General features: G+C 51.2%; 1 protein-coding gene across 1 annotated transcript in view; it reads left to right on the top strand.

The window, feature by feature from the left end:
• Positions 1–25557, top strand: part of DLGAP2 (DLG associated protein 2) — a 184299-nt gene that overhangs the window by 114830 nt on the left and 43912 nt on the right. The window contains exons 5-6 of the mRNA XM_045879507.2: positions 52–199; positions 7778–7997. Of these exons, the coding sequence (XP_045735463.1) occupies positions 52–199; positions 7778–7997 (368 nt within the window). The remainder of the gene's footprint in view (positions 1–51; positions 200–7777; positions 7998–25557) is intronic.

Raw genomic sequence — 25557 nt, 5'->3', positions numbered from 1 at the left:
TCCGTGCATGTTCACAGAACGCCTTTTCTCTTCATTTCTTTTCTCTTTTAGCCAGAGCTACCCGCAAGCTGCAAGCGACGTGCCTGCCAGCCACAGCCTGGACCCCTCGGCCAGCTACAACTCCCCGAAATTCCGCTCCCGGAACCAGAGCTACATGAGAGCTGTCAGCACCCTGAGTCAGGCCAGCTGTGTGAGCCAGGTCGGGAATTCCTTCCCTCCCCTCTCCCTCGGGTCAGGTCTCTGAAGCCGTGTCCTCACAAGGCCGTGAGCAGATGTGAGGTTCCTGCCTGGAACCGTCTCTCTGACCGCACACCCGGGAACCCTGTAACACTGAGTTCTCGGCCACACCTGTGATGGCATCCCCCTTCCACGGGCCTGCTCTGAGTCAGGGCTGACGTCTCAGCCTGCTTGCGGTCTTAGCTCGGGCTGTCTTCCTTTCCCCAGGAGGCTTCCCCAGGGAAACGGGGCCAGGGCAGGTCCATGACAGCTGGGCTCTGACGGCAGTGGAAACTTGGACGGTCCAGTAAGAAGAGCTGAGAGCAATCCAGGGTGCAGAGCTGTGTTTGCCAGGCGCACAGGACGTATTTCTCAGTTCTCTCACAGCCCCGGTGGGATCCGTGGCCCTGGGGTGGATGGTGGTGTTTGGTGTTTTAATCGGGCGCAGAGGCCAGAGGCGTGGCTGCCCGAGGCAGGGAGACCAGCAGGCTTGCCCATCCTGTTTTGAGCTGTTCAAAGAGTAGCAAGAGTTGCCGTAGGATCGATAAGCATTGAATTCCTGCATTTTTAATTAAACAGGTTGCTTACTAATTTTAGCTGCCTTTAAAAACAGTGCTGAAGCTCACCCCACGTGTCTCAGGCTTACGCCTAATGTTTTCTTGCACTTCCTGCAGAGTCGTGGCTAGGGTGCTGCTCGGGCAGAGCCCGGCTCCCTTCCCTTCCTCCCCCCCCCCCCCCCGCCTCCTGAGCCTGCGTGTCCCTTAACCATCTTGAACCTCTCCTTCCTCATCAGCGGGGAGAGGAAGGGTGCACCCCGTACTGTGGGAACAGGTGGCGTAACACATTCGCGCACGGGGCAGGTGGCTAATGAAGGCTGGATCTCATGTAAAGAGCAGCATAGAGTCAGTACGCGGTAAATGCCAGCCATTATCGTTACTACAGTAATAATAATAATACTGCTAGTACATAATTCTGAAAAACCCTCCTGGTTACAGGCTAACGCTATGGGCTCTTGGTAGCTTGCCAGGGGTTCAAAGTTGCTGAAGACTGTTTTGCCACAGGCTTTAAATGCCTTATAAAGCAAGAGTCTGTTCATTTTACAGTTTTTTCTCATCAGAAAGTTGCACTCTGGACTTTTTCTACTGAACAATCTGGGTTTTTCCTGTTCCACAACTGAAGAAAGACATGGCCTCTTTCATCAACTCAGATGCTATTTTTCTTTAAAAACAGGATTAGGTTTCCAGCTACAGCAAAGAGAATTCCAGTGACCCCCCCCCCCCCCCCAAGACAAGGAAAGGACTATTCCTGACTCTGCACACGAGGGCCATCCTGGACTGAACCTCAGCCTGGGGCAAACCGGGACACTGGGTCACGCTGCGGCCCGACCTCAAATGCCCCCACAAATAATAATAAAAATAGCAATAGCAACTATAGATGGTCAGCAACTAGATTACTATTATTATCTAATTAATCAGGGAAACATCCCATTTTAGCATAAACTCCAAGATGACGTTAGGAATTACTAACTGAACAGAGCGCGTGCAGAGACGCCCTCAACCTCGCTCCCCCCGCCTCCAGGAGAAGGACCTTCACGGCAGACTTCTCCCGAGACGCCAACTTCCCTTCCGGTTACAACACCTCCTTTGCCAAAATACAACTTTAGAGTCAGACGTGGCCCCATCAGGGTCTGCAGCAGGGTGCAAGGTGATTTCACCGCAGACGGGGTGACTCCTGCAGGCTTTGCTTTCTTTCTCTTTCTTTTTATTTGAGTTGACTTGACCCCCGATGTTGCCTTAGATTCAGGTGCACCGCAGAGTGACTGGACCCCGTTAGGCATCATGCGCTGCTCACCCCAGTGTAGCTGCGTGCTGTTCCATCGTGCTTCCTGCTGTTACAATGTAACGGACCTTCCTGCGCCTTCCATTCCCCTGACTCCTTCATTCCATTACCAGAAGCCTGCACCTCCCCTCCCCTCTCCCATTTCGCCCGTGCCCTCATCCCTCTCCCGGCAACCGACAGTTTGTTCTCTGTGTTTGTGGGTCTGATTCTGCTTTTCATTTGTTCTCATTTGTGCTCAACAAACAGGTTCCGCTGAATGCACAGCACACCTCTCCAGATGCTCTTGTGAAAGCCGCCAGCTTCCTAGTTGCAGAAACATAAGCCATGCACTACCCTCTACACCATGTTTTTAGTGAACCCAAGCTGGGATTTCCAAAAATACATCAGTAAAAAAACAGGTCCCCGCACCTTTTTCTATCTGAAAAGATTCGTCATTGTAAATAAGAGCAATAGCACACAAGCTGGATGTTTGGGGGTTTTATTTATTTTGATGACTTTGACATTTGGGATTCTAAGTCATTCTGATTGCTAAGTTCTATGACAGGACTTTACATCAAATCAATTTTTAATTCTGGAAAAAAAAATTGTTACTTAAAATAACCCTGGCACCCTGACAGTGGATGGGGCCGTTTTACCCCTGGAAACAAATTTGTAGTAATCCCGTATCAAACCCTGGCTGGTGTGATCTACCAATCCGAGGAGGAGAAGGATGCAGTTTCCAGTAATGGGGCACAGTGCATTTGGGGTGATGCCCCTGGGAACCCCTCAGTGTCCCTGAGATGCTTGAATTTGTGGCTAAAGCTGTTGGGAGTTCACTCTTTAATACTCAACGTTCAGTGAAATGAAAAGTCTAACTGAGTGCTTGTGAAACTGGCTTGTCTGTAAGCCGGGCTGTGGTTTGAACTTGAGTCGCTGGGCTCAGGTCTGGCCTCTCTGAGCTCACGAACCTGGGACGAGTCGCATGGGTGCGTGCATTGTGTGGGCTGATGCTGTGGGATTGCCAGCATCTAGGACTGCAATGGCGCCCGGTGCTCGGGACGTTACACCTTCCCAGTGACCAGCCTGAGTGGTGGGATTTATCGTTAACCGTGCGGTTTCTTCCCTGGAGGAATCTCCCGGAAAATGCTAGGAAAGCGCATTGATGTTGCTTGTGTGGGACCGTGGACGTGGCACGGAGGCGGTCTCGGTGCATTCAGCCCGTGTGTCTGAGCTCTCTGGGCATCTCCTTTGTTGCTGACCTTTCCTGAGCTCTCTGGGATGCACCAGCTTGCCGGTTCATCTGACAGGACCCCAAACGGTGCTCTAACTCCCAGAAAGATGTTCCCTACCGTTTCAGAGAACACAGCGGACTTTGTTCTGGGTTGCACTGCCTCCCCCACACACACACTTCAGTGCTCTGCGTTAATGTCTGTCTAGCTAAGTCTATTCCATAGATGGAAGTATGCCCACGTTTTTCATATCCCGGAGATGCACTGAGAGCAAAACTGTAAGACCATCTAATCCTCCATCATTCGATAAATAATGGTGTGACGGCAGTGTGGCCTGCGTGTCCGCATCCCTGTGATGGGCTCTGTCACCCGGGGCCACCCAGCGGGGCGTGACCACTGTGGGTTCCTGGCAGACCCGCCCTCAGCCAAGTGCCCTGGAGCTCCTTCCCAGCGCTGCGGGGACTCGGGAATGCAGGGGAGCAGGACGCCCAGTAGCAAGGGAGGAACTGGGTCTCCAGACGGCCGCCCATCTGACAGCAGGAGTGGAGCGGATTCGTGTCTGTGCCTGTCGCCTCCCACGGTCGCCCACAGGGATGAGCACCCCAGCCACCCGCCCATCGCCTCATCCCCACCACCCTGAGCAGCCTCCTTCCCTGTGTCACCTTGTCACATTCCCACACCCCACGTGTGGAGGGCCAGTGTCCCGCCCCAGAGGGGTCACAGAGCCACGCAGACGCAAGCCGCCCACACATACTGGCGTTGCTGGGGTCAGACACGCCTATGTGCCCCAGCCCTCTCCGGGCAAGCTGCAGGGACACAGCCTTACCGTGTCCCAGGGCGTGAAGAGGCCGGCCCGGCTGGGTCCAGACCTCCCCCGGCTCCTCTCCGTGGGAAGGACATGGAGGCCCCGCACAGAAGGTGCACACACGGGGCCACTGGGGAGGCGAGGCCGGGCTGCTGTGGCGCATGGGCGCCCTAGTGTTAGGGGGACTGCTGTGCCCCTGTGTTCTCGCGCTTGGCATAGCTCCCAGCTCAGCCAGCCCAGCCCCCTGAGGTCACCGGAGCTGAGTCTCCGCATTTACTTCGTTTCCGTTCATGCACGGTTGGGCTAATTCTGAGAGTCCGCCCCGTTTCCTGGAGCTGGCGGTGTGGTGCTGGGGGTCTGGAGCTGCATGGACGGTGGACCCTCTGCGTCCTGGCTGAGGAAGACGTTTGCCTTCCTGCAGCTTCCAACCGGGCCCGCTGTCTCACGGTCCCCTTCTTTTTCTCTTTCTCTTTCTCTTTCTCTCTCTTTCTGTTTAAAAAGCCATTCAGGCACGGTCATAGCCTCCTTCTATCATGCATCCTTTCCCCCCCCAAAAAAAAAATTGTGGTAAAATATCCATAACAAAATTCTCCGTCTTAACCATTTTTAAGTGCGCAGATCAGTGGTGCTGTGCAGGTGTCCCCCCCCATGTGTCCCCAGAACTCTGGCAGAACTCCAACTCTGTCCCCACAGAACACGAGCCCCCTGCCCCCAGCCCCAGGCGCCACCGTCTCCGCGTCTCTGCGGAAGTGACTCCTCCAGGGACCTCACGCGAGTAGAACCGCAGTGTCTTTCCTCATCTGGCTGGCTTCTTTCCCTCAGCATCCCGCCCTCCAGGTCCCTCGCCATCAGAGCAGGTGTCAGGCCCTACTCCGTGGGCAGGGCGGAGGAATGGTCCACCCTGTGAACGCGGGTCTGCAAATCGCGGTTCTCGTCCCTGCTTTGTTCGTAGGGACCGATACCCAGACGTGGCATGCCGGGTCCTGGGGGAGTTCTTTTCATTTCTGGAAGACCCGCCACCCCCCTTCCGCAGCGGCCACACCAGCGTCCATTCCCACCGGCCGTGCCTGCCCTGGAGCGCCATCTGTCGCAACCTCCGCCACACGCAGGACAGTCACCCTGTCACCCCCCCGTTTCCCCGACTTTGGTTCCTTGGTGCCCACGTTCTCCAGAAGCAAGTCAAGCCATGTTTCTGAGTCTATGGTTCATGGAAGAAGACGGAGGAAGCTTCAGAGGACACTGATTCTTGCCATAACTTTCACACCACTGCCTTAACGTCCTCCTGCGATTTCCGGGGGCTGCAGGTGGCTTGAGTCCCCGTGTAAACTCCTATCCGCGTTTCCAAATCTCCCTCAGGCTCCATGAACACATCCGCTCCCAGAGAGCAGGTCATTTTGGTTCCTCTCTGGACCAAAATTTGAGATTCTTCTCAACTACTTACTATTTGCTTGGGAGAAACAAGGCACCTTCCTTTCTAGAACCCCACGGATGTGTTTGTGTAGCGTGAGTGCCAGCCAGGTATCCTTACTGAAATTTTAGTCTTTTGCTTGGAGAATGGTTTTCTCCTTCAAGGAGCGAGTTCCTGCACCCATGGTCGATTTGAGCAAGGATTTTCACTAAATCTTGCAACCAGATGCGATCCACATCGCTCACATTTTGGCCTTTTCAGGCTGTCTAACGTGGATCTTTGACATAAATGACATGAAATGATCTGAGGCTTTTTGATAGAATTCCCCATGAGGGAATACTTGGAGCGAAAGAAGTTTGTCATCGAAAATGCAGTGTTTCAGACCAGTATTTGTGCTTGTGATGTGCTCCACTCTCCGGGGAGCTGGGGCTGTCCTGGTGGGAGAGCCGTGGGTTGTCCGTCCCTGTCCAACTTCATGAACCCGTGAGCCATTCAGACGGACCCTCTCATCCGTAATTTCCCTCTGGTCCTTTCTGCTGGCACTACCCAGAGATTCTCCCCCTTACGCTGAGGGTCTTTGTGGCCCTGGGCACGGTCTTCCAGCATCTCTACCACCAGAGGCCGGCATCGGCGTGCTCAGATTCGCCGGGTGAAAGGAGCCATTATTCTAGCGTGTTCGGAACTCCGGGTGACGCGAGAGACGGCCGCATTCAGGACTGCAATTAGAGACGTAAGGAAAAATCATGTTTGTTTTCCTGTCAGAGGGGAGATCGGATTCTTTCACCTGCTTTTACTCTGTGAACGATCAGAGGAAAACGGCAAATCTGGTGTTTCAAACCACACTTGTTTGCATCTGTCGGTCAGCGTCCCCCGGGGTGTGCAGGAAGCTGTGGGTGACACATTTGGATGTGGATGCGGCCGGTGCAGGAATGTGACGGGGACGAGATGCTGCCGGGCTCCACTGCGGTGGGGTGGGCTTCGCGGGAGAAGCCACCCGGCAAGTGGGACAGTTTTCTCAGGGTCTGCCTGGGCTCCTCCCAAAGCCCGGGGCAGGAGGGCTGGGACCGGGGACGATCTAGAGGAACGGTGGAGACCACAGGAGCTGCTCCCTCCGCCCTGCGCCTCCTTCCTGCGTGCGGAGCCCGTGCTCACCCTCACAGCCTCGCGTGAGCCTCGGCCCTTGCCCATCAGCTTCACCAGCAAGTGTCCCATATATCGCAGCTGTTAACCCACACAGGGTTCACCAAGGGGCACACCCAATCTGTGGGAGTAGTAGGGGAGGGCTCCTTCATCAACGTCCCATGCAGCCTAACATATGACCTCTGCCTATGACCCCGTGAGCCTCCGGTCCTCAGGCCGGTGAGCAGCTGAGCAGTTTCAACTTCTCATTCCTAGAATTCTCGTCTCTCCTCCCACCCCGTTCTCTCCAATGTCACTTTAGTACTGCATTTCACTTCCCTGGATTCCCTTTTAAAACCTCTAGATTCGGCTCATGGGAAATGCATGAGTATCACCCCCGGAAGCCTCAGGTAAAGTGTGTCCCTGGCCAGTGTCACCGACCCCACACAAAGGCCCTCCAGCCGACCCGACAGTCACTCCCATGTGTGCTCGTGATCCCGCTCCTGCCCGAAGCCTTGAGATTTATTGTAATGCATTTGGAGCTTTCAGGTTCCCAGGGTGACTCTATACCTGGAAATTAAATTGCAGGCTTGCGAATAGTTCCTTTCCCTGCTAAATGATCAAAGGAGGCGAGTCTGCTCCTGTCCCGGGCGGGACGGCACTAGAACTGGGATGTACGGGGTGCAGCCTGTCGGCATGGACAGAAACCCCGCCGGCCAGATGTGTGGTGGGTTTCCACGACGACACACAGAAGCAGACCGAACATGTGTTCGTGTGTGTGGCCTCCACATCTCGAGCCGGCCGCTGTAAGCAGCCTGGAGAGGTAACAGAGGCGCCGGGAACACCCGGGGCGGGGACTGGTGTCTGGACGCCGAGCTCGTCCACACACGGCGTCTGCTAAACCTTGTGGTCACGGCCCCCACCCCGTCAGGCTTTCCGTGGGCTCCACAGAATCTCAGGAGCATCTTGGGATTGACGATTTGTCTTAGTGTTTGGAAACAATAGCCCGGGAAGACCCTCCCTAAGGCTAACCGATCCCCAAGGCCGATCTCACACAAACGCCGCCAGAAAGACAGACCATGTGTGAGGGTGGGGCTGAATTTTGTTCTCGCTTGTTCTTTGGTGACATGGCTGCGGTCGCCCTGGCCGGGTCTCACCACCGGCTGTGCGTTGTTGTTCCAGATGAGCGAGGCGGAGATGAACGGGCAGTTCGAGTCGGTGTGTGAGTCGGTCTTTAGCGAGGTCGAATCCCAGGCCATGGACGCCCTGGACCTCCCCGGATGCTTCCGAACGAGGAGCCACAGTTACCTTAGAGCTATCCAAGCCGGCTACTCGCAGGACGACGAGTGTATTCCGGCCATGGCGCCCTCCAACACCACCTCAACCATCCGATCCACAGCAGGTAAAGGCGCCCTTTCTGACCTTCCTAGCGAGGAACCCACAGGCAAGCGCGGGGTCCTCCTCCCAGAGGAGCGCACGCTCCTTCATCGCAGGTGAAATACACTCTCCAAACATTTGGCACCTTGGCCAAATTGCACTTGACACATTGTCATGTTGCAGTGGGGTTCTGAAACATTGCTTTTATAGCTAACCTTTCTTTTTCTCAGGATGAGATCTCTTAGTGTCAAGATTCTTGAAAAGAATCAAGTATAACTTCTGTAAAGTTTTCTATAGGAAACAAGTTTAAGCGTGACATTTGGACAGTGACTGTGCTTTAAATACCGAAGTTCACTAGATCTCTGTCAAACCTGAGCGTCGTGCCCTGACTCCCGGGCTCCCTCCTCGCTGCGTCCAGTGTGAGCGTCTGCTGCCTGCCGACAGATCCGTAAACATGATTCATTGCTCAGAGCAAATCCATCGTTCTTGTAGATTCACTAATCATCCTTGGGCTCTGCAGATTCAGTGTCACAGTTTGCTTGCATTCTTATGGAAAACCATATCCACCCCTTTGAAAATTTACCACCTAAACCAAATATCGGTGTGGGAAGGCTCTACTCTGTTGTTTATGTAACACAATGAATATGCATGGCCTGGAGAAGCCATAAAACACAGCAAGCCATAAACGCTCTCTGGTCTCTGTACAAAGGCCAAGCAGAGAAACTCAGAGAGCAGCTGTGTTGAGGAGCGAGGTCCTCTGACTCCTGGCAGATGGGGAAGCTGCCGGCACATCGGAGCAAGGAAGGGACCCGTCCGAGAAAAGAGCGAGGATGTTGTCGGGCGAACAAGCATGGGACCGGAGTGGAGGTGGGGCGGGGAGCGCAGGAAGGGGGTCTCTCCGCCCCATCAGCAGCAGGAAGCCTGCTGTCGGGCACTTTGGGAGGAGGGCGTGTGGTGGGAGAGCCTGGAGATGGGAGAGGATGAACTGTGTTCAGGCCTCGTTCCATGCCTCCAGCCCTCCAAGATCGCAGGCTTGTTCACTTCCTGGCTCTCGGTGTTCAGAAGAAGCAGTAGCTGTGAATGATTTATCCAGTAAGCCTAGGGATTAGTTTTCGGAGGGCGTGTGGTCCTCGGCGATCTTTTTGTGAGGCTCTGTGGCACCCAAGTGGGGGGTTGGTGACACGACTTGACCGTGAAGCCTTGGGTGTTCGGAAGAAGTGGGCTGGACCGTGGGGTGCTGTGTTCCCACAGCACAGCTCGGTGGCAACGCAGGGGACGGCGCCACGGACGTGGTCCGTGGACATCAGCAGGACTGTGACTGTGACCGAGGTGCAATATGGCGGGCTTTGTGGGTGGCGGGGCTGAGCCCCTGGCCCTCGGCCTACGTGTCCTGGATCTCAGAAGGTCCCTGGCTCCCCTCGGCGGAGTCAGGGACCACCTCTCCCGCTCTGCCCTTTGTGGAAAATGACCAAGTTACAAACTTAGGGAAGTAGTGAGCTTTACAACTGTTGCATTTTAAAAAACACACTTTCAGAGATCGTTGCTGATATCTTTACCAATATTTGTTGAACGTCTCTTATGAGCAAGTGACAATTAAGCACTTTCATGGTCTTCAGAAATGCTTTGAAATAATAATTACCTGGTAGAAGATGACTTTATTATGTTTAGAGCTGTCATTATGGGGAAAATAAAAATAAAACTGTTTTCATAGAGATAATGTGAGAACCAGTGCAGAACTCAGACTAAAATTCTAATTTATGTACATATCATTTTCCCAAGTACATTGTTGTGTTCCCAAAATGTATGCACCTGATAAATCATAAAACATGCTTTTATTCAGCGTTTCTCCTGGATCTTGGCCTGGTTACAAAGTCAACATTGCCCCCAAGGCTGAGGGCATGTGGGGCATGCCAGGGTCAGGGAAGGGTCTGAGAATTGGGTTAAGAGAAGAAACAAAAACCGCTAGGGGAGATTTCTAGCACAAAATACCACTTTGAAGAAAGGGGAGTGCAGAGGACTCACTCATTCTTCCGTTTCCTGCTTTACTGCAAGCATTGCATGTATTTATCATCTTTCTCTCCTCCGTAGAATTGAGAGGGTATGCAACAATTGTCCATTTAATCAGATTGAAAAAAATACCTAAGAAATGAAAAGTCCCTATCTGGAAAAACACAGAAAAACAAATGTAGGGGGGAGAAACTATCCAACTACACAGCATGTAAATGCCCACTGACCTTCCAATTTGACTCAGGGCTTCCTGTCAGTGAGTCAGAATGGGCCGTCAATCATTCTGTATTAACATATTTAGAAGATCCTATACCAACGTTAACTTCCAATAGCTATCCCCCGTGGTTGGGTGTGTGTGAAGAGAGATTATTTTGACAAATTGATTTTCTTTAAAGGTTCTACAACTATCTCTTGAAAATAATTCCAAAAAAAAACTATTTTCAAATTTATTCACAGCGATTATTTGGAAGCCTAAGATTTATTTAAATATGTTCCTTTTTGCATGCTTGCAAAGTAGAAGTTGGTGTAATTAGGTTGTCGCCCCTTGAACAAATGCAAACATGTCATTTTAATATGCGTCTAGTAATAATGAAATATCCAATAGAGGCATGAAAGGTCTATTAAGAATGCTAAAATATGTCGTAGGCATTCTGTTTTAAACACCGACAAATTGATGGCGCCAGTATGTGTTGCTTGTTTGCGGGGGACTGGAGGTCAGCTGCATTTGACCCTGAAGGGCACGTGGAGATTCGGCCGGGAACAGTCTTCTGCTCAGCTCTCTGGGGAACTCACATGGGGCTCGCACGCACGCTCGGCAGGCGACCCCCAGCCACAGACGTCTGCCCTGCACTGTGTCTTTCATTATGAGAAACACTGCATATTGATTAGTGTCCTCTCCTTAAATGAACTGGTTTTGAAAACCTCTTTCATTTCACACATGGGTTCTTTCTTGTCTGTGAAATGATTTATCAGAGAGATTTACTTATCTAAATATGCATTTCACCCGATCTTTCTAGGGAGAGAATGTTATTGATACCGTGGAGGAAAATGCTATAAAATTAGATTATAATGATTTTTCTCTGGGTCAAAAGTTTTTTCAACAAATGTCACAACTGATTCTAGAAGTCATTAAAGCAAAGGGAAAATCCATGCAAAGCATGACAGTGGAAACAGCCATAAATTTATTTTTATTTGGTTGTTTATAGTTCAATAGTAACTTGTCCCTCGGGCGTACATCATAATTCCAGTTTCCAGGAGCGCATTGGGCCTCTAGGGTTCGACTGCCCTCCTTAGCCCCCGGCCACAACTCGGTCCGCTTCCATCCCCGCGCCCCCTTCTCTGACTCCAGGATGACATTGGGCTCCCACTCAACCCCGGGATGGCTCCCGTGTCTGGATCCTGAACCTAATCACACTTGCAAAGTGCCTTCCGCCAAGGAAGGTGACACAGGGCCCAGAGATGAGAACGTGCACATCTGGGGCTATGGGCATTCTTCTGTCTACTGTCAGAGGATCGTTATGTAGTGACAGTAAATCCTGCAAATATTGTAGTAAATACTGGCTGAGGGCCTGGGGGAAGGGATGGGTGGATGAGGTCTTCTCGGACACCAAGCCCGGAGTAGATGTCGATGTCTTCTCGGTCAGACAGTACCCTGGGCACGTGAAACTAATCCTTGTCATGAACCCAAACTCCTCCAGCTGATGGGAAACCAAACCCCAAACCAGACAGGGGGTCTCGTGAGAAGCCCCCAGCTGTGGCAAGGTGACATGGGTTCTCTCTCCTCCCCACTCCCCCAGGATCAGACTTCCTGCCAAAGGCACATCTCTGACCGCATGGCCACAGCAATCTGTGGCATCTGACATTTAGGGGCAAGCGCCGACCACAAGGACGTTCGCCCCCTTTACCAGGCTGACTGAGGCGGTCACTAAGGCCTTTGGAGGTCAGACAGTGTCTCTGCAGAGTCTTACGTGGGGCTTCTGCTTTGCGTGTGGACATCTCATGGGAGAGTCTGCTTCTCCCTCCCCCTTTGAGTTTCAGATGAACCTGAGTTTCAGAAGAAGTCAAGATACACAGGCTGGACATCAAAAAGGTGGGGTGTCATCTGTGTGATAGGAATTGCCTGATTTCCTTGGACGACAATCAAAGAATCATCTATCACTTTATCCACATGTGACCTCGACCTTCCGGGTAAACAAGCGAAAGACAGCCTCAGCCCTCAGGACCGGGGAGCGAAACTGCAGTTACCTGAACACGGAGGAGGGGCCCTACATTTACCGGGCAGGCCGTGGACGAGCCCCAAGACTGCCACATGCTCTCTCCTCCAAAGGCACCTGTGTTCGAGTGATCCCCGCCCCTCCCTCAGAAACATGCCCCCATGCACTTACGTGGGGTGGGACCGCAGAGTAAGTGACCCGCAGTCGGGGGCTCCATGTCTGCTCCATCACTGAACTTGTCAAAGGGCTGAGTCCCGGTAGGACAGAGATGAGACCACAGACCCCAGACTCACAGTCCAGGATTCTCACACTTCACGACTGTCTGCAGCTGGCCCTATCCCTCCATCTCCTACCTGAGATACGGGCACGACTCTAGAGGACGCAGGTGCGTGGCGGTTGGGTCGGAGATCCACACAGGAAATTCTGTCCCGTCTTCGTGGAACAGCTAACGATTGTCGCTGGTCACTTATCCCCCTGTGATCTAAATAACCAGTGAGTAAACAAATCAGTGAATCATTCCAGCAGACCTCGAGGTACCACAGACGCACCCCAACCGTGGACCCCGCCTCCCACGCCCTCCACGGCTCGCCCACTGCACGCTGGTGGCATGCCCCCTGGACCTCTGCTCAGCCTTCTGACGGGCCCCCCACGGCACTTCCCATCCTCTCTCCACCCCACCCTCCACACTCCTCTGATGTTCTTGCTAAAAATATAGCCCCCCAAATACATAGGATGGAGTTAAATATAATAAAAAATATAGCCCAGCCCCAACATGCCCTCCTGGCAGCCTCTCTCGGTTTCCTGTTAGCAGGGAGCAAAGGCTCCGTCCCTGCAGGGATGATAACCCTGGATGACCTGACCCAGGCTGGCCCCCCAGCTGCCCTGAGAGCCCCGACTGGTGCCCACTCCCCTGAGACCCTCTCACTGCTTTTGCATATGCCCTGCCCAGCCCAGAACCCGCTTCCCTGGGTTTCTTTTCTTTCTTTTTTTTTTTTTTTTAAGATTTTATTTATTTATTTGAAGAGAGAGACACAGCGAGAGAGGGAACACAAGCAGGGGGGGTGCAAGAGGGAGAAGCAGGCTTCCTGCTGAGCAGGGAGCCCGATGCGGGGCTCGATCCCAGGACCCTGGGATCATGACCTGAGCCGAAGGCAGACGCTTAACGACTGAGCCACCCAGGCGCCCCTTCCCTGGGTTTCTGTATGTGATTCCTGGCTATGCCTTGAGATGCAACTAAGAAATCATTTCTTCCAAAAAGCCTTTTGTGATTCCTTCTTTTTCTGATCAGTTTAGGTGCCAACATAGATTCATTAGTCCTGAGGCACCTGGGTGGCTCAGTCAGTGAAGCATCTGCCCTCAGTTCAGGTCATGATCCCAGGGTCCTGGGATCGAGGCCCGCGTTGGGTTCCCTGCTCCGCAGGGAGCCTGCTTCTCCCTCTCCCTCTGCCCCTCCTCCCACTTGTTCTCTCTCCTTCTCTCTCTCAAATAAATAAATGAAAATCTTAAAAAAAAAAAAAAAAACTCACATTGGAAACGAGAGGAATGTGACCATAAAGTCCTGTGTATGCATTTCAGTTTATTGGTTATCTAGACTTAATCATTTCACATACACCATCTTTAAAATGCACTTAGAAATTATAATTCGTTTGTTACTTTTGTAACTTCAGATTTTCATTCTTTGCTTCTGGGTTCCAAGAAACACCTGAGACAATTTAATACGACAATTTTGGACTTATACAAAAATGGTTTCTAGTTAGGAATTCCTAGATTCTGGAGAATTAGCCTTTTAAGAAAATTATCCTTTGAAGCATGGCACGCGAGTGGAAGAGAATCAGACTTCTTGCTACACGCACGTCCTTCCTGTTGTATTGCGAGTGGCTGTACGGTGGAGAACGAAAGCATTGTCATTCTGAGGAATGTTGGAAAATCTCTCCTGGAATGGTTGACTTCATGTGTCAGCGTGACTGGGCCAGATGTTTAGTCAAACACTCTCCTGGGTGTTTCTGCAAGGGTTTGGTTTCTTCCTGCTGAGTGAACGTTTGAATCAGTAGGACAGAGAAAGCAGAATGCCCTCCCTCATCTGGGTGGGCCACGTCTGGTCAGTCGAGGGGCTGAATAGAACAGAAAGCTGACCCTCCCATGGGTAGGAGAGAATTCGTCCTGCCTGACTCTTCAAATTGGGAAATCAGCATTTTGCTGCCTGGTAACTTCCCCGTGGGGAGACATGGCCGAACCTCAGCCCCAGGCAGCAAACTTCTTACCTCCCAGAGCCCACACCCTCCCCCAGGCTGCGGACCTCAGAAAGGGAAATCCAGCCTGACTGCGCCCACCAGGGCCTGAGAGTGGGTCCCGGCCGCCAGGACCACATGCCACAGGAGGGGGACAGGTCCACCAGGCCTGTCGGAGTGAAAGGAGCCGGAAGGCAGACGAAGGTCTGGGAACTCTTTTAGTACAGCAGAGACACGGTGAGCGCCCGAAAAGCCCACAGAGAGGGGAGGGAGAGGTCAGACTTCAGAGGCGGCGCAGCGGTGAGCGGTAGCTGTGGGGAACCCGAGACTCAGCAGTCACAGGGCCTGCGGGCTGGGGCTCATCCCAGCTTGAGCCGTCAGGGCCACGGAGGTCTGCAGGGTTGGAGCGTGTGGCTCTGGGCCAAGGCGTCCACGCTCTCCCAGGAGTGTCTGCGGCTCACGCCCTGCAGGAAGCTGTCCTAAGGAGAGCAGACACGCTCTCGGCAGAGGTCACCTGCTCTGGAGCTGGTCCCCACCTGGAGTCCAGGGGTCCCTAATATAGGCAACAGTCGGGGCTGCATGAATGCCAGTGGGTCACACGGTGAGTATTTTGACTAACTTCCGACTAAGAATTCCTTCGGTTACGGATGCGGGCAGCAGGGCGCATTCACGATGGTGGCGTCTGCGACCTCACTGAGTATTGAACTCAAGAGAGCGGCGGCTGCTCGGTTCTTGACCCTATTCCAAAACATCCCTTAAGTGCATCAGGCTTGGAAATAACAGTGGTTGTTAGTCCTGCTGTCGGATCTCATTGTTCGCCACGTTACTACTCACATCTGTGTCACCAAGACGTTTAACATTCTGATAACCGTAGTTCAACGTAAGTTCTTTAATCATCTGCATTTTATTTTTCGTGGTTAAAACATTATTTTGAGGAGGAGGCTGTAGGCTCCGCCAAACCGCTGAGGGGTCATAGCGCATGGAAAGGGTTGGGAACACACGCTCCCCGCCAGCAGGCCTCATAGTGAGATTTCTCTGCCTCTAGCAACGAGGTCAGATATGTGCAGCGTTCTATATTGATACCATTGGGTTTTCTCATAGATAATTGATATCAGAAGTTGTTTTACTTTTTACTGTGTGTTGTCTTCCTCTACCGAGGTGTGAGAGTCCTGACAACAGGCCCCTGTTAGGAAGGTCAGACATGCGATCAGGAACATCCAGAGCAGCATCCGCACTTAGAAGGGGCTTGAGTTCGTCACACGTGAATCACTTTGCATGTCCCATGGCTGGAAGGACTTGTAGGACGCACACAGGTTGTGCTCCTGGACTAGCTTTACTCATGGCTGGACACACTCAACAGCGAGTAACGGTATGTCTCCAAAGGGGTCTCAGGGTGGGTTCCCCCCACCACCCCCGACACCGCTGGTCCCACAGAACATGCCTCGTCCCCGGGTCTCAGATCACCAGCCGTGTGGCAGCAAGGATGTGGTATCGGGAAGCCCAGGGCTTGCGTGGTCATGGTGGCCATCCTTCGTGGGGCACTGGTCACAGAGGCATCTCCAGCTACCTGACCGGTCTGAACCCACCAGCTCCAGTGAAACCAGCTGGAAACCACACACCCCATGACCGGGGCTGACAGGCTGGGACGTCCCACCCAAAACAGTCACAAACCCGCAGTGATAGGACATCATTTATCTCGAGTTAATATACTTCGTAGGACTGACCGAAGGTCACGACCATGCTCGAGGTGCTCAGGGGTACACGCCAGATGAATTAGGTTCTCCGATCACCTCATCTACCCCGACCGGGTACAGGACCCCATTAATATTTGCTGGACGCATGAATAATTGACTTGAGAATCTACAGTCTATAAAATATTTAGATCCATTTACTTGAACAGTTTGCACTGACTTATATTTTAAATTCAATATTTAAACTCCCCCTGCATTTGGCTACTATCCAGTTGGGCTTTTCTTCTTTTCGATTTGTCTCTGTGGGGAGTCCCAGTTCCTGAGCACCCACTGCCTTCTTCAGACGTTCCACGGGACACCTGAGCCCACCGTCTACAACACGGACCTGCGAGACAGAATACAGTAATTTACTTTCTGCAATCAATTCCACCCCGGTTCTGAGCGCCTCACCCTCCTGCCTGATTCACCAGGAGTCATTTTGGGTGAGCCCAGGCCTAGGTGACACTGGCACCCCCACGGGGCAGCAAGTCCCCCGGAAACCTGGCGCCAGCTGCCCGGGATCTCCACGTCCCTTCTGAGGGCCCCCCGAGTCTCCTGGCCTTATGCAGGCCTCGCCAGGACTGCAGCTCCCAGAGGCCCACAGACCCCCGTCCTCTGCAGGCTCCGTTCTCGTCCCTCCCCACCCGGACCCCGGGCACACTCTCTGTCGAGTTCAGGCTGTCACAAAGGTCCAGCCAAGGTTACCCTGGAGTTGGCTTCCCCCCAACAAAACCTCCAAGAAGAGGAACCCCAGAGCCGGCTTGTGATGGGAAGGACTGCAGGAAAAAGACGTGCAAGTAATACCGCAAAGATGTACCTGCACTGTGGACGTGGTGGGGCAGTCTCCCCAGGTGCCGCGGCTGCGCCCTGACCCGGGCCTCGGACAGCCTCTGTGCACACTTCCGAGAAGAGGCGCTCCGTGGCCCGCTGACGGCAGAATCATTGCCTACAGCCCTTCACAGTTGAATTCTCATTCTCTATAGGTAAGGAAACTGCCTTTCTCTAAAATTCAAGACGGCCAAAGTGGAACGCACGTGTCTCAAAAATGTTTCTGTAAGTGAAGAAAAAATTCCACCACTACCTTTCTTCTGCCTTCACGAAGACACCAGAGCTACTCGAAACTCAGACTTTCAGTGAGTGCCAGCTATTTATTATATATCTTCAGGAGCAGGATTCGGCTACACGGAGTGAGTTTGGCTGTTCATGGTCCTGATTTGGAGGAAAGGGTTGAACGAGGTTGATGGCTCAGAGCTTAATCTTTCAACTACTGTTCAGACACCAAAAATGCTACACACACCCACACACACTCAATCACAGTGAGCTGGTTTGGGGTTTGGGGACGTGGACTGTGGGATTCGTATCTCTGCTGACACTTCCACATGACAGACAAGTGGCAGTAACACATGGTAAGGAAAACCTTATGCAGGATGTAGAAAACATCTATTATTCATAGGTGTAAAGCATTCCTCTTTAAATATGTCATTGGACGGGCTTTATTTCACCCTAACGTAGCCATGAAGATGCTGTACTTTCTAAACATAAGAAATGAATGGAAGGGCTGGAAAATCCCAGTGGATTGATCACGGGTCCTATTTATCCCTCCGTTGATCCCCGTGTTATTTTTCGGATGCCAAGGAGGAAAGAGATAACGAAGAGTGAAATGGCAGATCGTATTGATGTTATCGTGAGTATGAGCAGGATACATAAGAAGGAAGAGATTCATTAGCTGAAGCATCAGAAAGCTCATCCCTGGTGGAGGAACTGCAGGTGCTCTGGGCTCCGGAGAGTCAGCCCCGCAGGTGCAATGGGGGAAGCTTCATTTCTGGTTCTTTAAACTGTCTCCTTCTGCAACAGAAGCTTGGCGTTCTCTTGATCCGTGTACTGGTTTATGGTCGGTCATTCATTTGCTTCCATTTTGATCAATCACACACCATCAGCCGAATCCAATCCACAAATACCTCTATCGTGCTTAACACCTGTAAAATACCAGAGAGGTGCTTCGTCCAGTGAGAGGGAACAGAACGTGAAACAGATTGAGGGGCTGCAGATCAATAAATCATAACCATGTTCAAAACTTCTCTACCGAGACTTGCTAGTTAACATTTAATCTCTTCTCGAATAACGTTAAGTTCTTACAGAACGTTCTATGATTCGTAAAATAGCCAACGTTCTTTTCTGAATATTTGCAGCGTGAGCTTGGATCTTAGATCTTAACTGTGAAGATGAGGAGCCTCTCCCACATGTGCCTTCGTGCAGATCGGGATTTAATTGTCTCTGTGAGAGGGGTTCTGAAAGACGTAACTTCTGGCAAATGCTACTAAAAAAGATGAATATCTTTGGCATGTGGGGCCACTCAAGGAGCAGGTACTGTGTGCTTTTCAAGAGATACTCAGAGGGTCTACAGCTGCGTTTCTTGGCTTTGGAGGAGAGCATGGAGCCAAGTCCCTGAGTCAGAAATGCTGGGGCAAGTGCAGGTGTTGGAACTCACCCGGGTTCTTCAAATGCACGTCTCCAGCATCCAGAACAAGAGAGTATGCACTCAGCATAATTGTGGGATCACATGGTGAGTACTCTGGGGACCAGTGCCAACAAAGAAAGGCATTCAGTTTCTCAAGCATTCAGCTCGAGGTCCACGTTCTGTGATAGGACGGTCGGCAGACCTTGTAAACAATCCAATCTCATCTTTTTCCGATCCCATCAGAGGGGCCCAGGACACGAGCATGCGACTGAGACTCTTAAAGCCCATTACGGTCCCGTGACATGTCCCTCAGGCCAAACCAAATGAGTGCGGCCACGTCACTGGTCCCAGAAAAGGCACAAGGGGTCAGAAGCCTCGGTGCCGTGAGAACGGCAGCTCCCAGCCCGGCTCAAGCTCTGGATCAGGGCACCCAGCTGCCCGGCCACGGCCACTGCTCAGGCCTCCCATGCCTCCGCAGAGCGGCGGAGCCCTGGGTGCAGACTCGGAGGCCCCAGCTGGGATGCTTCCCCAGCAGGTGGTGGCAGCAGGAGCCCTGACGCGTGGCAGGCGGGACACCGTTCCTCCTGAAAACGGTCTGCCAAGGCCTCGCTCTGCAGGTGGGGTCCTGGCCTCCCGCGGCCCCAGCAGGGAGTTCTGTCGTCCCTATTGGCTGCGAACCCGGGCACAGCCCCCGGCGGGAGTGTGGCCTTCCCCTGCGAGGTGCGCAACATGGAGAGATACCTGACTGGCTGCAGGAGAGCTTGTTTCGTGCGTGGTTAGCTTCTGAGTGAGTTTGGCGCCATGTTTCGGGGCCGATGTGGAGCCTGGGGCCTCTCCAAAGAGGCCTCCATACAGGACCAGAGCGCCAGTGGGGCTCATTTCATCCAGCCCCAAATGCCTACTAATGCTCCCCCTCTTCCGTTGAGAACCAAATTGGTCTTGTTTCTAGCCTTACATTCATTAGCAGGCAGGTGTGGCATTTAGAGATGCTGGTGCTTCTGTTCTGTTTTTTTAATAATAGCACTCACCTGGTGCTAATGGAATATTAAACCACAGGCTACGTTTAGGCAGAAACTTGGGCTGGGTTTTATCCGCATGGTGGTGCTTTTCAGACACTTTAATGAAGCTGTGCTTGGAGTCTGTCTTCAGTCCATCACGTCTGTCCCCTTAGAACATAATGTATATTTTATTTTTTTTAAGATTTTATTTATTTGAGCGCGAGAGCACAAGCAGGGGGAGCTGGGGAGGTAGAGGGAGAAGCAGACTCCCCGCTGAGCACAGAGCCCAACGCGGGGCTCCATCCCAGGACCCTGGGATCATGACCTGGGCCGAAGGCAGACGCTTCACTGACTGAGCCACCCAGGCTCCCCCACAGTAATGATATTATTTTAATAATTGACAGGGTTTGGTGTGCCGCCCGTACCCTGGGTAGGGCACAGGGCTGGGGGGGCGGGGACAGGAGAACAGGTTTTTCTGTAATGTTCAGGATACCTGGCACAAGGGATGGGCATATGTCAGGGACGCACCTGTCACTGCACCGACCCTGCCTGGGGTCCCCGGCAGAACGTCTCTGGGTTCACCCCGGGACTGACATCACTGCTTCTCTGGGGCCAGGACTCGGGGTCGGAGCATCTTCTTTAATGAAGGGTAACGTCGGAAGACAGCAATGGGAGCTGGCCGGCAAGCCAGAGTGCTGGGAGCAGTTTCCGAAGAGCGCAGTAGCCTCCCGCTTTGGCCCGTGTGCATCCTCCCTCGCGTGTTCTTCTCTCCGGGCCGTGCTCCCTGATGACTCAGCAGGCAGTTTTCCTCCACGTGCCCTTCGCCCGGGCCCTTGAAGGACGCGCTGCCCTGCACCGGACGGAGGGCTGCCCCGATACCAGAACCAGCAGGGCGGGGGATTTGGAGCAGACGCGTCTTTGACGAGGACAGAGCAGGAGCTCACAGACAACCTCACGCTGCCGCTGTCCGTGCTCCTTGTCTGTGAGTTTGTCAGGAGCAGGGATCCTCCTGCAGAGGCCCCCCGCTCCTGATGGTGCTGCAAGCCCGGCCCACCACCACCGTCGCTCTCAGCTCCCAGGGCGCCCCCCGCTCTCTGGCCGCACGCTTCGCTCCGGCTCGGCTAGCGACACCGGGGCCACAGGGAAGCCTTGGCCGGGGGGCTCCAGCCTCTCCGCACAACCGCCAGCAGCCATCCGACCGGCCGCTGTCAGCGGGGCCCGCACGGCAGGCTCGCGTCGGCGCTTGGCTCCTGCTTCAGGATCGGTGGCCACACTTCCCGGCACAGTCACCTGAGGTCATGGCAGTGCCATCCCTACCGTGGGGGTGGGGGCCTCGCAACTTCCTTACCGAACCGTGCGGAGACGTAGGCCCTGTCTGGGATGCGATCGTTGGACTCCGAGCATCAGTAGGGTCAGTAGGTCAGGAGTGAGTACTGTTTTTACCCTGGCAAGTAGCATCTGCCTTACTGACTTACTAACTTTTCATGGAAGATCTTTTTCTTTTCCATGAACAAAAAGACAGTCGCGACTCCGGATACGTTAACTTACACAGATCACCGGCCGCACATTCCCTGTTTGCCACGTGTGAAAACTCATGTGAAAATCCATGATTTCACCGTCAAACAAAACAAAGTCTGAGAACTCGCCCCCTCCCCAAATTTTGATAGTAAAAATGTAATTCTGGTTCAACTTTAATATAGATTCCCTTCACCATTAAATGCTCCAGGTCAAACCAATACACACACGTTTTCTCTGGAAAATCCAAGTTCTTATTATGTAAAGCGAGTTTTAAATATTTAAAAGGAAAACACGAGGAAGCGTCTGGAGAAGTGAAACGCTGTCATCACTTTGTTTTACCGTCTACAAGATGCTAAATGCTGGTTGGACTATAATTTCTTGCTAATTAACACATTTGAAGTAGATGTCGTTGCTGCCAGCCCGTCCTCACTGCCCCAGAACTTAGATGGCCCACCTCGTTTTCTGTAACTTCAGGGAAAGCGTTCTGTGCGTGGCTGTGGGATATGGTGTCTGCATCCTCTCTGATTTACACTTATGTTTTAAGACTAACATGAATTAAAGTGTCAAAATGGCTTTCATCTTTTATGTTGACTCTTTCGCCTTCAAAGTTTGGTTTCTCCAACATGCAGACTCTCGTTTAGGCGTTCATGGACTTGACGGCTGTAATTCCTTTCGTGCTGTGGTCTGTGAAGCTCTAATTAACAGAGGACCGTGAATTTAAGCGTGGCTCTTACATTCAAACAGCGGTGACGCTTGCCATTTGAAATATGCTTCATCTTGATTACGTATTTGTGCTCTATACAATGGAATGCTAATTTTATATTTCCTTTTTGGCTGGCGAATGCCTTGCAAGGAACGCATTCAGAAACGGGGTCCAGAACGCCTGGTGTGGATGGATCACTAGGCATGTACGTAAAGTATCCTTGTTCACATTTGAGATGACCACATCTCATGGAACGGCGTAGATTGGCCAGCACTTAGTTTCATCTCATTCAAGCTAATAGACGGCAAATCAAATGTGTTCCTCCAGATTCTCCCTCCATAGATTTGTTAACCCAACACTCTGAAGACCTAAAGGCAAGTCCTAATGATCAGCTTCGTTTGCTCTATGTCGTCTGTGGAACAGATGGGTGCATACGTACTCAGGGGACTGTGCAGGGCGAGAATGTTCCAGCCCAGGGCAGTCCGGTGATGCAGATGCTCTGTAACTGCGCTCTCCTCGCAGGGACCAGTAGCCGTGTGGGACCGTTGGGCACTGGAAACTCAGCTGGTGTTACACAGGGGCTGATTGTTAATTGATGTTTAGATACTGAGGTATTTCAGAAGTTAGGTCATTTAAATGTGGCTGGTGGCTGTGCAGCTGGCCATGGCAGCCTTTCTCGTGCAGTATTGGGAGGCCAGGATGTGCCCGGCTGACAGCCCTTTAGCCCCAGGGCTCTGGGAAGTTCCTTCTGAAGGTTTCCCAACCCCACATATATCTGGCAAGTACTGTTTTTGCACGCCTCTTCCCAGCCCCGTTTATTCACCTCTAGGCAGGAAGAACTAATCCACCTGAGACCATTTCCTTTGGGCCTCACTACTTTTATTTAATGCAATTTTTACAGAAACCTTCCCAAACTGGATTCTATGCATGGCTTCTTCCATCTTAAATCGTGTAATTAACCTTTTCTTGATGGCACAAAGGTGTATGTTGGCACCAAATACACTCAAGAAGGAAGGCACTTTGCTGAGCTGCCTCCTTCCCTGGACCCCAGGTTTTTGAGGTGATTCTCCCCAACTGCTCTGATCTCCGGGACACAAGCAAAACCTAAACTAACTTGGTAATTGGATTAGAAGACACAGGTATGTGTTAATCTAGGAAGCCACTCGAACAGCCACCAAGGATTTCCATCGTGGTTTACACACAGTAACAGACATCCATGACAGGCTTCTTCTTTTTTTTTTTTTTTTAAAGATTTTATTTATTTATTTGAGAGAGAGAGAATGAAAGACAGAGAGCATGAGAGGGAGGAGGGTCAGAGGGAGAAGCAGACTCCCCGCCGAGCGGGGAGTCCAATGCGGGACTCGATCCCGGGACTCCAGGATCATGACCCGAGCTGAAGGCAGTTGCTTAACCAACTGAGCCACCTAGGCGCCCCCATGACAGGCTTCTAAAACCAAAAGGATGTTCATGCCTGAACTCAGTTTAAAAAAAAAAAAAATAGGTCTTCAGACACCTTAAGATACTAAGTTAAATATTCATTTCATTTTTATTTCAAAATTCTTACTTGATACTTACATTTAAATAAATTTTACGTGATTGTTTAGAAACCTTTCTCTGTTGGCAGAGAATTCAGTAGCATTCTCTTGTTAAATTAAATTTTCAATTTTCAGTTGTATTTAAGGTTTGTCTGATATGCATATAGAAAATGATAGATAACAATGCCTGTAATTAGTAAGTATTAGCTCTGGTGAGTATATTCTAATTGTGTATTCATATACACAGAATTAAGACAATTACTATCCCCAAACTATCCAGCTGAATAATTGAATGGTTTTCTTGAATATGTATAATGATTTAATTGTTTATTTTAATTCCTGACAGCAAATTAACATGACCAAATGATCATTTTAAATTCTTTCTTTACTATAGTTCCAAGCTTCTAATTCTAACTATAATGAGCCATTTAGGAATACACAATTCTATCCCACAAGATCATAGGTACCAACAAATATTTGTCACAAGAGCAGACTGATGAATGAGTGAAAACACTGATTTATATCAGTTTTTCAAAAATTCTGTCTCAGTATTATTTTATTTACCTAAAATAGTTTATGTACTGCAGTTTTGATTTACTGAAGGGTGACAGCTGATTCTTAATTTTTAAATTATAAAATTCAAAAGTGTTCAATTAACCAGGAATATAAATGTGATTTATTGTTCTGCTATAAACGTCCCATTCAAAATCCCATGGGGGGCCATGTCATATGGACATAGGACCCCTCTAAGGGATAGGGGGTATGTTCAAGATGTATATTAAATGCCTATCTTATACCTTAAAATACAAATCCCATCTTTTTTTTTTAAAGATTTTATTTATTTGACAGAGAGAGACACAGCGAGAGAGGGAACACAAGCAGGGGGAGTGGGAGAGGGAGAAGCAGGCTTCCTGCCGAGCAGGGAGCCCGATGTGGGACTCGATCCCAGGACCCTGGGATCATGACCTGAGCCGAAGGCAGACGCTTAACGACTGAGCCACCCAGGCGCCCCTACAAATCCCATCTTGACTCCCATACTAACATGTGAGAATAAGTCTGGTATCAGGGTGCCTGGAAGTTTTCATGTGTATTTCTAAATCTATTTCTTTAACTTATATTTACTATTCTCAAAACAGTAAGGATCATTTATTTCTATTAAATCCATGTGTTGGATTTATGGTGGGGCCATTGCAAGGGGAATCAATCATGTGGACAAGGGATAAGTATTTTCAGGGGATTATAAATGTGTCTGTCCCCTCTTTCCCCCCCATGCATGTATCTCCCTCCATGGAGATGTGGGTTGCTCAGATCCCAGGGGTAGGAAATCCTCAAACGTTCCACCAGAACTTGCCCTGGGCCGTTAGCTAGCCATCCCAGCTGTCTGGAGGGAACCCACTGCTCTGGACGGCAACCCCAGGTCTTCCGTGGACCGTCTCTGAGACTGAGGACACTGCCAACCTGCTTCTACATCCTAGGATTTCCGGAAGATCAAATGCAGTGATTCATGTCCAAAATAATACAGTGTTTGGACTTAGTAAGTGCTCATCAACTAACTGTTAGCTATTTCCAAGAAAACTTTGTATAAATAGACATCTTTATCATATTTATTCAAGGACTTTTTTCCATCGGCGTTCAAGCACGAGAGAACACTTCTGGTGTGAGCAGGTTGCGTCTGGGTCTCTCGGCCGGCAGCGGCACCTGCTGTCCTGGCCGTGTGACTGCAAATCATGTGCTAACAGAGGGGCAGCGTCCCCTCCCTCTCTCCAGATGGCTGGTCAGTGCTGAGAAGGGCTTCGAACATCACTGTTACTCAGCTGAAACAGAGAAGAAAAATTTCCCATGCAAAGTTTTACTATTTAGGATGCAAAACTTGGGTGCTCTGCCAGAGGGCTGATCCGCCGGAGGGAAGGCTTCATTTCCTGTCACTCAGCTTCCTCAGTTCTGTAAGGCAGAAACGTGGGGGCTCTGCAATGCTCCAGTCCCTTCTGAACTTCCTGTGTACCGAGGAAATGTCTCATTAGATGAGTAAGCAAATATCAGGCCTCTTTCCCAAAAATGGCTTCACTGTTTTCCATCCTGTAAGGAATTGAGAGATAATTGCAATTAATTTCCTCTTACTCGGTCTCAACCCCATCAGCTAACAGCCCTTCAAACAATTCGCGCCATGGAGTGGGAGTACGGTCTAAAATTTCTCC

Source organism: Mirounga angustirostris, unplaced genomic scaffold (genome assembly GCF_029215605.1).
Source record: "Mirounga angustirostris isolate CCGP_5_RB_7025 unplaced genomic scaffold, mMirAng1.0.hap1 SCAF_2, whole genome shotgun sequence".
In the NCBI taxonomy this organism is placed as follows: Eukaryota; Metazoa; Chordata; class Mammalia; order Carnivora; family Phocidae; genus Mirounga; species Mirounga angustirostris.
This window is presented reverse-complemented; position numbering and strand designations above follow the sequence as displayed.